Source organism: Dermacentor andersoni, chromosome 2 (assembly GCF_023375885.2).
Source record: "Dermacentor andersoni chromosome 2, qqDerAnde1_hic_scaffold, whole genome shotgun sequence".
Taxonomy (NCBI): domain Eukaryota; kingdom Metazoa; phylum Arthropoda; class Arachnida; order Ixodida; family Ixodidae; genus Dermacentor; species Dermacentor andersoni.
Window position 1 is genome coordinate 238,918,679 of NC_092815.1, and position 14,329 is coordinate 238,933,007.

The following is a 14,329-nucleotide window of genomic DNA, read 5'->3' on the forward strand; positions in this document are numbered from 1 at the left end:
GCTAAAGCGGAAACTGCAGTGGCATTCCGGCATTTTGCAGTCTTGCTGCCATTATGGCTGCAGCGTCAGCCGCACTTGCACCGAGAGGTGCAACGAACGCCCATCTCCTGATAACGGCGTAGTAACCTCCGCAGGCTCTGAACAAAAGTGCCACTATCGTGACCTCCCAAGATTGCACACAGTGCTGCAAGGAGAACTGCACAAAAGCTGAAGTGCTGCTGTCGTAGCCTCCCCAATAGCATCTGCGCATGCTATTGTGGAGGCCACGGCCGCCATTCTGCGTCACCCTGAAGCATGCTGGAGACATGCCTTGAAAGAGCTGAAAATGAGTGACTTTCCACGCAGCTTATGAAATCCATGCATGACATTCACTAATTTCAGCTGTTGGACTGGAGTGGGGAGTACACCAGTTTGGTCGCAATTCCATGCTTCGGAACTTAACGTGTGCCCTCCTTTTACAGTGACTCGTTTTAAAGTGTTTATTGTAACAGTACGACACTTTTCAAAACATTCATTATATCCGAGCACAATTTCAATAGGCAGGGTTGAAAAATCGTAAAGGCAGTGAAATGTGATTGTTTTAACCGATAAGTCTGGGATCGTTATAAGTGGATTCGACTGTACTCGCAAAGCTTCTTCAGTGGAGTATATTTCCCTTTTCTCTCACCTCCTTGCAGGGTAGCAAGCAAGAAATTTGCATCCGGTTAACCTCCCTGCCCTTACTGATTACTAACAGTGCACGCACAGAGTGTTCAACCTGTCCCTTTCCCTGCCAATAATCCGGGTCAGAGTAACCCCTCACAAGGCGGCACATGCTCACACGAAACAAGGCTCGTGGATGCGGCCTCAGACGGTCGGCAACAGTGGCTGGTGGTAGCCGGTCAGTGGAGTTCACCAACAGCTGGTTGGCTTTCTCCTCATCCAGCCGGATCAACAGCACTAGCTTCTCCTGTACCACACCATACAGGCCATGCTTTTGCACCAACGTGAACACCGCATCTGCTGCGCCAATCCTGCACCAAAAATTGTGGCCACTCAAAACTCGGCTTGCACAATGGTTAATGGCATGTAGCCAAGCTCAACAAACATTCAGGTTGATCCTTTGTTACCACTTTTTGTACCACAGAAGATTAATTGTACTGAACTTCCCAGAAATGTGGCATACAGGTAGGCATGTTTCCAATAATGTTTTCATGAATGAAGGAAAAATATGGACATGAGTGAAGGAAAATATGGACATGATGAAACAGGAGATGGGGAAGCACTAAACTTCCAACTGATTTATTTCATGACACATGTGAATGCTCAGTGTAAGCAACAATAGACACGCAGCTCATTGTACACGTGCTGGCAAGCAAAAAAAAAGCGTAAATTCTTTACATGATAAAGCTACAGATAAAGTTACACGCATCTGTGCAAGCTCGCCCCCCCCCCCCCTTTACCCCCTAGCATGTGCTTGATCATGTTACCACGCGTTCATTCCCTCCCCATCCCCCTTGCACAGAAGGAATCGTCAGCACTCGTGTTTCTCTGAGCATTTCAAGCTGCCGCGTGTTCTGCGGCCTCTGCAAGTTGTTTCCCAATGCCACAAATGGCACACTGATGTTTCCTGCCTCCTGCGCCACGGCACTCGCACTGTGACGGTGCTTTTGCCACTCAAACTTTTCATGCAGATGGATGCTTGTTATAATTTTTGCCTCGGCCAACATTTTTTAGTTTTTTTTTTTGCTAGATTTACTAGCTATAAAGGCTCCAAGCACATACTTGAAATGGCAGAAAACTACATTATATCGAAACTGTACCATGAAATTACTTTGCTAAATCACATACAAAAAAATACATGGCTCTGAATGGAAACTAAGATAGAGAAATGACAATAATTCATTACGTTACAAATTTCGTTAAATCAAGGTTTGACTGTACTCAGGAGTGGTAGTGGTTGTGTGAGAGTGGCTGCACACGTTGAGAGAGGGTGCACGCCTGGCCTTGCCAAGTACGTTTGTGAGCTTGGAAGGTGCAATGGTTGAAAGGTGGGGTTTTGCTTTCTAAAGCAACACGGGCTACACAAATGGTGCCAAGGAGAGTGATTCGAAATAATTTTTGCCGCCTGAATTTTTTTAGCAGATGCCCAAAGCACAGTACGTTAACATTTCTGCAACCCCCCCCTCCCCCTGTTGAGATTAAAGGGACACTAAAGGCAAATACTAAGCCAAGCTAAAATGATAGATTAGTGCTTGAGAATCTTTAAGGCATCAATATTATAACGAACAGAGCCTCAATAATCGATAAATCAAGGTAAATGCAGGACAAGATTTGTGGGGTTCTCCTCCATGCTCTTGGGACAAAGGAACAACAGTACAGTGTTGTGCAAACACTCACAAGGGCATTTATTGCACTTTTCATAGATCAATGCCTGCTAGCCGAGTTGCTATCCACAAAACATGCCGATGGACGCGCGACAAATCTAGAAGTCTGACTCACCGCGACCGGATAGCGAGCGAATATGTTCGCCCTATGCTGGATCCCAACGCCTGGTCGTTCGCGTGTACGGTCACGCCAACGGTGGCGTGTTCGAAGGCGGCCACGCGAGACGGTCTCGCAGAAGCATGGATCGGCGCACACGCGGCACGGCACGTCCGTACTGCTCGCTGTCCCGAACCAAAGAGGAAGCGCCTGGTCTTTCGGCGCCCCAGTAACCCCGCCTGTCGCCGGCGTTAGCAGTGCAACACTCGCGCCATCTCTCGTACTGCGCATCAACCACTCCGACCGCCGCGAGCGCCAGGCCACGCGAGCCGTGCGGGAAAACAACATATCATGGGATGCGTAAGAGTCGCGCATCCCCACAGATTAGAGACTCCCCCAGGACATTCAAGCACCTGCCCGATGACAAAAGCACTCCTCAGTTAAATCCTGTCAGTAGTGCTCAACTACTCATTGCGAAAAAACATCCTCATATTGTATTATAATATGAAATCAAATGCTACTGGTCCAGTTCCATTTCATGTTTAGAAAAAAGAACTCATTGAAATTACCATTGACAAGGACGTGGGCGGTCTAAAGGTTTTGTTTTCGCTCGACTCTGCGCCGCCCATGCTTTTGCATTTCAGTACTTTCCTGATTGCGTAGTGTTGTGCTGGTTTTGCTGACTCGTGAAACTCGCACAAAGTGCAAGTAGCAGAGAATTCAACTTTCGTGATATGTCATGAGATGCCCAAACAGTCTATGCCACTTGACAAAAAAGCAGCTGCAGCTCCAAATCCACCGCTCTGTCGTGGCTTCGTGCTGCCGTCTGTCGGGCGCCGTTTTACTCACCGACGGCAGCAAAGGACAGTGATGGCATATGCAACGTCACCACTCCCCCGGTTGGGTGGCGGGAGATTTGAATTTCGAAAAAGGTCCTTTCGGACAATTCAAATACAATTTCCTCGTAAACTAAGTCATTTCTTGGCACAAAATAAGCGCTGCAAGGTTTCTGGAAAGGTATTTAAACAGTCCACATTGACTTTGTATTTGCCTTTAGTGTCCCTTTAAGGCTGCTGTGGTCCCAGCAGCCTTAGTCCTAGTAGCGTGCAACAGCTAACAGAGCAGTGTGCGACTCGGGAAGGAACAGCTTGTACCGTACTGCTGATGGTGACTATACATACTTTCACGCTGACCAGTGCACTTCCCACGCGGGGAGGTAAAGTGGTATTAACTACAAGGTCCCACTGATCGGATGGCGTGAAGACACAGCTAGCGGAAAGGGATGTACACACATGCACCGTCTGCCACCTGGAAGATAGCATGGCTGCCGCCTGGCGGGAGATAGCCTGGCTGCCTCAACTATAAAAAAGACTGCGACTACGCTCCTTCTACACAGTAGCGTGCGACTCAGCCACGAACAGCTTGTACCGTATGGCTGACGGTGACTATATATATTTTCAGGCTGACCAGTGAATTTCCCACGCGCGGTGGTAAAGTGGTATGAACTACACGGTCCCACTGATCGGATGAGGAGAAGACACAGCTAGTGGAAAGGGATCTTCCCGCACGCGCCGTCTGCCACCTCGAAGACAGCGTGGCTGCCACCTGGTGGAAGATGGCCTGGCTGCCTCAACCATAAAAAGGACTATGACTACGTTCCTTCTACACAGCAGCATGCGACTTTTCGCCGAACTTTGAGAGCCATCTGCGGCGCCTCACAACCATTCTCTCCGTGTTTCGCAGGGCTGGCCTTCAGCTAAACTCCTCCAAGTGCCATTTCGGTCGCCGTCAAATTAACATGCTCGGCCATCTTGTAAACGCCGCCGGACTCCAACCTGATCCACAGAAAGTTCACGCCGTCCGAAATTTTCCTGTACCTTGTTCAACAAACTATGTTCGTAGTTTTCTGGGCTTATGCTCTTATTACCGGCGATTTGTGAAAAATTTTGCCGACATAGCTCACCCTCTCACTGACCTTCTTAAGAAAGACGTCTCTTTCTCTTGGGGACCACTGCAGGAGAAAGCGTTCTCTACCCTGATTGAGCGGCTTACAACTTCCCCAATTCTGTCACACTTTGACCCTTCTGTGCCCACTGAAGTACGAACTGACGTGAGTGGTCATGGCATCAGCGCTGTCCTCGTTCAGCGTCAACAAGGCCAAGACCGTGTCATCGCTTACGCTAGCCGCCTTCTTTCCACGCCCAAGCGAAATGACTCCATTACTGAGAGAGAATGTCTCGTGCTCGTATGGGCAGTCGCGAAATTTTGGCCATACTTTTTCGGTCGGAGCTTCTGCGTCGTAACCGATCATCACGCCCTCTGCTGGCTCTCCTCTTTGAAGGACCCAACTGGACGACTTGCACGTTAGGCCTTGCGTCTACAAGAATATACATTTTCTATTATGTATAAATCAGGGCGCCTGCATAAAGACGCTGACTGCCTGTCCTGCAATCCCGTGGATCAACCGGACGATACTGATGCAGACTCGGACATCAGTGTTCTATCCCTCTCCGGCTTCCTCCATATTGGCGACGAGCAGCGCAAAGATCCTGTTCTTCGAAGACTTATGGAACGCCTAAGCTCCTCGCCCAATGACCCGTCCCTCCGTATGTTCACCTTGCGCGATGGAACTTTATACCGTCGTAGCGTTCGTCCTGACGGCCCGGAGCTCCTCCTAGTTGTTCCCAAGCACCTTCGACTAGCCGTGCTCCAGCAACTTCACGACACTCCTACTGCTGGACATCTGGGCATCACTCGAACATACGACCGCTTGCGGCGACGCTTCTTCTGGCCTGGCATTTATCGCTCTGTGCGCCGTTATGTCACTTCTTGTGACCTGTGTCAGCGCCGGAAGACGCCTGCTATGCCTCCCGCTGGTTTGCTGCAACCAATTAAAATCCCTACAGAGCCCTTCTTCCGGGTGGGCCTAGACCTTCTTGGCCCCTTTCCAATTTCCATCAAAGGAAACAAATGGATTGCTGTTGCAACCGATTATGCCACGAGATATGCCATCGCACGAGCGCTACCAACCAGCTGTGCTACAGATGTCGCCGACTTCTTACTATATGACGTCATCCTGCACCACGGCGCCTCTCACCAGTTGCTGATGGATCGCGGCCACTACTTTTATCGAAGATCGTCGACGATCTGCTCCGCTCCTGTTCTACAGAACACCTGATTGCTATCGTGTACCACCCTCAAACGAACGGCCTCACCGAGCGACTCAACCGCACGCTAACTGAAATGCTGGCCATGTACGTTTCCGACGATCACCGCGACTGGGACGTCGCTTTACCATACATCACTTTCGCATACAACTCGTCCCGTCACGACACTGCCGGATTTTCACCATTTTACCTGTTGTATGGCCGCGACCCCACCTTGCTCTTTGACACGTTGGTACCTTCCGCAGTACAATCACCCAGCATTGGTTACGCTCACGATGCTATTGACTTAGCCGCCCAGGCCCGAGAAGTCGCCCGTCATCGCCTCATAGTCTCGTGAACTTCTCAAAAGCGATGTTATGACCTTCGGCACCGAGACTCCCATTTCTCACCTGTTTCCCTTGTCCTTCTCTGGATGCCTTCACGTCGCGTCGGCTTGTCGGAAAAACTACTTTGCCGTTATTCTGGTCCGTACCAGGTCTTACACCAACTGCCCAGCGTGACATACGAGATCGCCCCAGTCGGTCAGCCTTCAGTGCCTCCCAACGTCACCAGCGATGTTGTTCACGTCGCCAGGCTGAAGCCCTATGTCCTCCCATTAAGTGAGGCTCTATAACTTGCACTGGGACGGAGCTACTCTGCCGGGAGGGTGATGTTACGGTGAAGGGAAGAAAGAAGTTGGATTGGACGAGAGGAAGACGAAGTCTGGCAGTTGCCTGAACGCCATTAACCTCAGTTGTAAATATACATTACTTTACACTCATGGGCCTGCTTTCTTCCTGCAACAATATTAACACTTGTCTGAATAACAACGAAGCAATAAGTGGCATATACCTAGACATTAAAAAAGCATTCGACACCGTAGATCATCAAATCCTGTTAAAAAAACTGCAATGGTATGGATTTTGAGGAGAAAGTTTATATTTCTTTCAGAATTACCTAGAAGAAAGATACCAGAACGTACACTTGGACAGTGTCTCATCTGACTTCCTGCCCATTACACAAGGCGTTCCGCAGAGGTCAGTTTTGGGTTCGATAGTATTTTCCTTGTACATAAACGACCTACCCCAAAGGCTTAATAAGGGTGAGGCAATAATGTATGCTGATGATACCACAGTTTTAATCTCAGGAAAGGATATCAATCACTTAGAAAACACTGCTGATAGAGAACTACAAAAACTAAGAAACTGGTTTATGGACAACAAATTAACACTAAATACATCTAAAACCAAGTACATTATATTTTCGTCGAACAGAGTTAGAATACCACCAATAACTTTGAAGATTGTGATGACACCAATTACAGAAGCTCAAGAATATAAATATCTCGGTATAATGTTAGATTCATCCCTTCATTACAGGGCACACATAGCAAATGTTTGCAGCCAGCTCAGTCATGCATGCTTTACTTTATATCAGGTGCATCAGCATTTTCCCGTATGTACACTATGAATGATTTACTTTAGTATTTTTCATAGCCATTTAACCTATCGTATTGAGACATGGGGGAATACGTATTCATCTTACCTAGATCTAGTAATCAAACTGTAGAAAAGAGCGCTCCAGATTATGTCCTTCTGTGGCTATACAGAACACACAGAACCGCTATTTAAAAAAAAAAAAAACATTATGCCATTCCTGATTGTCGGGGACTTCAAAACAGCGTGCTCAGTTCATGCTGTACCTTCGGACAATAACCCCCTTCCAAGTACCATTTTCATCACACCACACGGACACACGAGGTCACAATTGAACAGAAATTTTAATGTGCCACCTGTTAGCAACTTCTACGGTAGACGCAGGTTAGCCTACATTGGAACGAAAATATAGAATAATCTTCCGAAGAGGATAAAAGAGAGCCCAAGATTTTCGTATGTTCTTAAGCAATTTATAATTCATGATCAATGTGTTTCTGTATTGTAATAGTAATGGATTTTGCTATTGTTGGTTTTTCTCTTGTGCTATAACAAATTTGTTAATATCATGTCAACAACAATGTTAGTGGAATCTGTACTTGCAAATCACATTACCTGTTAACCTGAGTTCTAATGGTGTTTTGTATTCATTTGCATGGGCCCAGAACTAGCAGCATTGCTAAGAGCCCAGGTGATTTAAAGCAATGTTTGTAATCATAAATAGACGTGAAAGTAACAGCGTAGCTCTGTAAACTTTCACCTACTTTCTTGCCAACAACCTCTAAAGCGAAGGGTAGTAAACTCATAAACAAATGTTTGCAGACAACAGATGCAATGAGAAATTATCTTCTTTGCTGCCTAGGCATTCACACTGAAATCAAGTGGTACAGTTCAGGTGTGGCTGTTCAACCAATGCAGTGCATTGAGGAAGTTCCATGTTGCATGGCTGAGCTAGAAGAAAGTAAAATTAAAATGTTGTTTACTGGAAGAAGATGCTAACTTCAGGCTTTTATTTATGACTGAGAATAAAGGAAAAGAAAAAGATTGTAGCAGAAAAAGTGACCAAGCACTCATGCGAGCATGAGAAGAGTGCAGGGGAAATTGTCCTCGACCTTCCAATATAAATGTATGATGTTCATTTCCTTCAATAAATTAAAGCTTAAGTTGGATTTTTCTGGAATATAACAGCTGCTACAATGAAAAGAAATGACTCATACCTGCTAACCTGTCAAATTAATATTTATGAAAATTCCACACACACGACAAGGGGACGAAGGGAGGGAATAGCACAAGTGTTTTTAAAGGGACACTAAAGAGAAACGCTAAATTAGTTTAAACTGATCAAGTATACCCTGGAAACAATATTTTCGTTATTTCTGTAATATAGGCTTATTGTTATTGGAGAAAAAGAAGCCGAAGTCTCATTTTTAAAGTTTAGCACTGGAAGCCTAGAATCTAGTCAGTGTTACAATACGAATTTCAAAGCTTTTTTTTTACTTTCATATTGTTACATTGTGGGAGATATGGGGTTCTCCTCCGTACTCTTGGGACAAAGGAACGACAACACAGTAGTGCAAACAATCACAAGGGCATTTATTGCACCTTTCATAGATCAATGCCTGCTAGCCGAGTGGCTATCCACAAAACATGCCGATGGGCGCGCGACAAATCTAGAAGTCCGACTAACCGCGACCGGAAAACGAGCGAATACGTTCGCCCCATGCTGGATCCCAACGCCTAGTCGTTCGCGTGTTCGGTCACACCAACGGTGGCGCGTTCGAAGGCGGCCACGCGAGACGGTCTCGCAGAAGCATGGGTCGGCGCGCACGCGAGACGTCCACGCTGTCCCCCGACCCGCCGGGAAAGAGACAGAGCCTTTCTTTCCCGCGCCTAAGTAACCCCGCCGCAGCGCAACACTAGCGCCATCTCTCGCACTGCGCTTCAACCACTCCGACCGCGGCGGGCGAAGCCGCCCTGCAGGAGACGAGCTATGCGGGAAAACTAGATCTCAGGGGAGGCGTGAGAGTCACGTATCCCCACAACGTGTGGAAAGACACAGACGAAAGATGCTATTTACACGCTATTTACACTGGAGCCAGATCGCCAGGCCGACACTCGCCCGCGCCGAGGGCACAGATCCACTTCGTCGCCGTTCTCGCGGCGGCTCGTCCCTTGAGCATCGCTCTATGATATCGTAATACTACCCCCCAGCAGCAAAAGCGGCGTCACGGTGCTGTTAAATATCCAAGGCGCGTGGAGAATTGTAGGCTTTGAGTCGGGCGACGTGGACAATGTCACTGGTTGTCACAGCGGAGGATGTAGTGGGCATGGCTAGAGCGATTTCGTAGGTGACATCGGTTACTTGGCGAAGCACGCGATATGGGCCTATGTAGCAGGAAAGCAGTTTTTCACAAAGGCCAACTTTATGCGATGGTGACCAAAGCAACAGGAGGGTGCCTGGCACAAAATGGACATGACGGTGACGGAGGTCGTAGCGTTGTTTCTGTTTGTCTTGAGATACATGTAGACGAGCGCGCACAAGTTGGCGAGCATGGTCAGCACGGGCGATTGCATCACAGGCATAATCGCTAGTTCAAGCTGTGGCGGACGGAAGCACAGTGTCCAGTGGTAGCGTCGGTTCGTGGCCATACAAGAGGTAAAACGGGGAAAAGCCAGCAGTTTCGAGACGGGAAGAGTTGTATGCAAAGGTAATGCAAGGTAGAGCCAGGTCCCAGTCACGGTGGTCGTCTGAAACGTATTTGGATAGCATGTCTGTAAGGGTGCGGTTCAAACGCTCAGTGAAGCTGTTCGTTTGGGGGTGGCAGGAGGTGGTAAATTTATGCTGTACTGAGCAGGCACGCATGATGTCGTCAATGACTTTGGCCAAAAAGGTTCGGCCGCGGTCTGTATGCAATTGACGCGGAGCACCATGTATCAAAATGATATCATGTAGGAGAAAGTCCGCAACATAGGTTGCGCAACTGGTCGGAAGAGCACGGGTTACGGCGTGGCGGGTAGCGTAGTCCACCGCGACTGCAACCCATTTGTTTCCTGATGTAGATTCCGGAAATGGGCCGAGAAGGTCCAAGCCAACACGATGGAAGGACCCGGCAGGGATGTCGAGCGGCTGCAGGTAACCAGCGGGGAGCTGGGAAGCCTTCTTGCGTCGTTGGCAAAGTTCACAAGCGGCAACGTAACGTTGTACGGAACGGGCAAGGCCCGGCCAGAAAAAACGGCGGCGTACTCGGTCATAGGTTCAAGATACGCCGAGGTGTCCTTTGGTGCGTCGTGAAGCTCTTCTAGAATGGTTGAGCGGAGGTGTTTAGGTATTACAAGCAGGAACTCAGAGCCGTCCAGATGAAGGTTACGACGGTACAGAGTGCCGTCGCGGAGGACGAAGAGGCGTTGAGTAGTATCGGCCGGAGAGTGTTCAAAACGGTCGATGAGTGCTCTGATGTAGGCGTCACGGCGTTGCTCGTTGGCGAAATGGAGCAGCTGGGATACAGAGAATATGCAAGAAGCAGTGGCAATATTGGAGGAGTCAGAGTCGTCAACAGGGTAACGCGACAAACTGTCAGCGTCTTGGTGCGGGCGGCCAGACTTGTACACCACAGAATATGAAAATTCCTGTAGCCTCAAAGCCCATCGACCAAGCCGGCCTGTAGGAGCTTTTAGCGATGAGAGCAAGCAGAGAGCATGATGGTCAGTGACTACAGAAAAAGGGCAACCGTAAAGGTAAGGACGGAACTTCGCAACCGCCCAGACAACAGCAAGGCATTCGCATTCCGTAATGGAATAGTTGCGCTCCGATGGTGCTAGGAGGTGGCTCGCATAAGCAATAACGCAATCCTTGCCACGCTGACGCTGGGCTAAGACGGCACCTACGCCATGACCACTGGCATCTGTACGTAATTCTGTAGGGGCATCAGGGTCGAAGTGGGCGAGGATGGGTGGTGAGGAGAGAAGAGTGACGAGACGAGAGAAGGTGGCGGCTTCTGCAGTACCCCATGAGAATTGTACGCCTTTCTTCAAAAGATTAGTTAGGGGCCTAGCAATTGTCGCAAAATCTGGAACAAAACGACGAAAGTACGAGCACAGCCCTACAAAACTTCGAACGTCTGCGGCTGTCTTTGGAACCGGAAACTCTCGGACAGCGCGAGTTTTGTCGGGATCAGGCTGTACTCCGGAAACGTCAACGAGATGGCCCAGAAAAGTAATTTGTCGGTGGCCAGAACGACATTTGGACGAGTTAAGTTGCAGCTTCTCCTTTCGAAATACATCAAGTATAGTTGTGAGACGCTCAAGGTGAGTGTCGAACGTTGGCGAGAAGACGATGACGTCGTCGAGGTAGCAGAGGCATGTGGACCATTTGAAACCTTGGAACAAGGAATCCATCATATGCTCAAAGGTGGCAGGGGTGTTGCATAATCCAAATGGCATTACTTTAAATTAGTATAGGCCATCAGGTGTGATGAACGCGGTTTTTTCTCTGTCCATATCATCCACAACAATCTGCCAATATCCCGAACGAAGATCAATAGACGAGAAATAGCTGGAACCGTGCAGGCAGTCAAGGGCGTCATCTATACGTGGGAGCGAATAGACGTCCTTCTTTGTAATGCTGTTCAGATGACAGTGGTCTACACAGAAGCGCCACGTGCCGTCCTTCTTCTTAACCAACACCACAGGTGACGCCCAGGGACTCGATGAAGGCTATATTAAGTTTTTATCGAGAATTTTGTTACTTCATCTTGAATTACTCGGCGTTCCGACACAGAAACTCGATATGGTCGTCGGTGAATAGGCGCAGCATCGCCAGTAAGAATACGATGCTTGATTGCGAACGTCTGGCCTAAAGGGCGATCGTCGAAATTGAAAATATCGCGGTCGGACAATAATACTTCGCAAAGGTCTTGAGCCTGCATGTACAACAGGTCTGTCGCAACCATTTTCTTCATGTTGGAATCGACGCCCGAGGCTGGCGCGAGGGGCATGCTAAGCTCGCGAGAACCATCAGTCGATAACGCTGCCACGTATTGGTCGCCGAGAATATCAATGGTGGCAAGGCACGTACCTTGCGGTAGAATTTGCTTTGCCAATCCAAAGTTAGACAGGCATGCGAGTGTGCTTCGCAGTAATAGTAAGTATACTGTGAGGCACGGTGACATCATACTGTATTGGGATGTCGGGCAGAGGTGTGACGAGGTACTCGCCATCAGGAACTGGTGGGAAAGACAACAGTTCAATGTAGGCTATGGACTTTGGCGGCAGGCGAAGAAAGCCGGTGGAACGTAAGCGGCAGTGGGGTGCGTCAGAAGGTTCTGCGAGCATCGGCAACTCAAGGCGAAGGATACTGGAAGAGCAGTCAATAAGAGCAGAATCGGCGGAGAGAAAATCGAGGGCGAGAATGAGGTCGTGGGGGCAATGAGCAATTATGGTGAAGAGGACAGGAGTGTGGCGGCCGGCGATGCTGACACGTGCCGTACACATGCCGATGATAGGCACAGTACCGCCATCCGCAACGCAGACGACGCGTGCTGACGCTGGGGTGAGGAGCTTGTTCAGTCGTCGTCGGACGGCAGCACTCATAATAGAAAGATGTGCTCCTGTATCGATGAGTGCCGTGACAGGATAGCCGTCAACGTCAAGAAGGTTTTGGTTCGTGTGTAACGTGAGCAGAGGATTTGAGGGCAGGGTCGACAACACAGCTTCGCCTCCAGAAGCTGCAGTGCCTAGTTTTCCGGCTGGGTCTGGGAGCCGATAGGCTGCGAAGAGAAGCGGCGGGGTTGGGGCGAACGAGACTGCTGGCGTCGAGGTGAGGGCGAGCGGCTGTAGCGAAGGTTTGGAGCAGGGGCATGAGCGGTAGTGGGTTCATGGCGGGTGGCATAGGGTACAGAATGTCCAAAGGTGTGGGAATAAGTGGCGGCGTAAGTCCGAGGAGGCGGTGGCCATCGGTTGCGGCAGTGACGGGCGACGTGGCCGATGTGACAGCAGTGGAAGCAGATCGGCCTGTCATCAGGCGTACGCCATTCGGACGGGTTGCAGCAGGATGTGGCAGAAAAGGACTGCCGGGGACGAGGAGGGCCGCTAGATAACTGGGGAACGCTGGGTCGAGACGTGGAACACACAGTGTTCAGACCCATGTTTTGAAATTCCTGTCTGATGACGGCCTGAATCATCGCAATGGTGGTTGCTGGCGGACCGGGAGGCGTCGTGGAGAAGGCTGGCGAACAGGCGGCCTCGAGTTCGCGGTGAACAATATGGGTGACGTCGTCACAGATGGTGGTCTGACGCGGTCGACCCTTACATGTTGACGTAGCAGCAGTGTTGGGTAGCCCGCAATGTGGTGTGAGATACGGCGGCTCTTAGCCTGTTCAAGGCGACGGCATTCTTTCATAATGGCGTCGATAGTCGAGATGTTGCCGAAAACAAGCAAATTGAAAGCGTCGTCGGCGATGCCTTTTAGCACATGTGCCACTTTATCTGCTTCGGACATATTATCGTCAGCTTTACGGCATAGAGCCAAGACGTCGAGGATGTAGGAAACGTATGGCTCTGTAGATGACTGAACACGAGACGCAAGAGCCTTTCTCGCGGCAGCCTTGCGCCCAATGGGGTCGCCGAACAGTTCCCTGAGCTTTTCTTTGAAACTGTCCCAACTGGTTATTTCGTCATCATGAGTTTGGTGCCACACGCGTGGGGTGCCGCCGAGATAAAATATGACATTGGCGAGCATAATCGTTGGGTCCCACCTGTTATTAGCACTGGCGTGTTCATAGAGCTTGATCCAGTCGTCGACATCCTGTCCCTCCAGGCCAGAGAACACACCTGGGTCAGGATGTGGGGCAACCGTGACGATTGGAGCAGTCGGACAAGCCAAAGCCGTTGCAGAGGTGGGCTCGTCACCGGGAGGCATGGTGACAAGCACGGTGTGCCGATCACTTCAGAGTTCCATGGTGAGGACGGGGATCGCTGACCTCCACCAGAAATGTTACGTGTGGAAAGACACAGACGAAAGATGCTACTTACATGCTATTTACACTGGAGCCAGGCAGCCAGGCTGACACTTGCTCGTGCCAAGGGCACCGACCAACTTCATCGTTCTCGCGGCGGCTCGTCTCTTGAGCATCGCTCGATATCGTAATAATATATAAGCTACACTGGCTCAGCAAACGTTCCTGAAACTTGCCACGTTCAATCTTTGGCTCCTTGAAAACACAATGCAGTCTAACTTTACCGATAAACAATTAACTAGGCCCTAGAAGATGCCGTCAAAATCCGTGACAT

General features: G+C 49.4%; 1 protein-coding gene across 2 annotated transcripts in view; it reads right to left on the minus strand.

Moving 5' to 3' along the window:
* lt (vacuolar protein sorting-associated protein light) overlaps nucleotides 1-14,329 on the minus strand; it is a 184,138-nt gene that overhangs the window by 35,138 nt on the left and 134,671 nt on the right. For both annotated transcript variants that reach the window (XM_055075699.2, XM_072286637.1), the window contains exon 16: nucleotides 821-1,013. In XM_055075699.2, coding sequence (XP_054931674.1) covers nucleotides 821-1,013 — 193 coding nt within the window. The remainder of the gene's footprint in view (nucleotides 1-820; nucleotides 1,014-14,329) is intronic.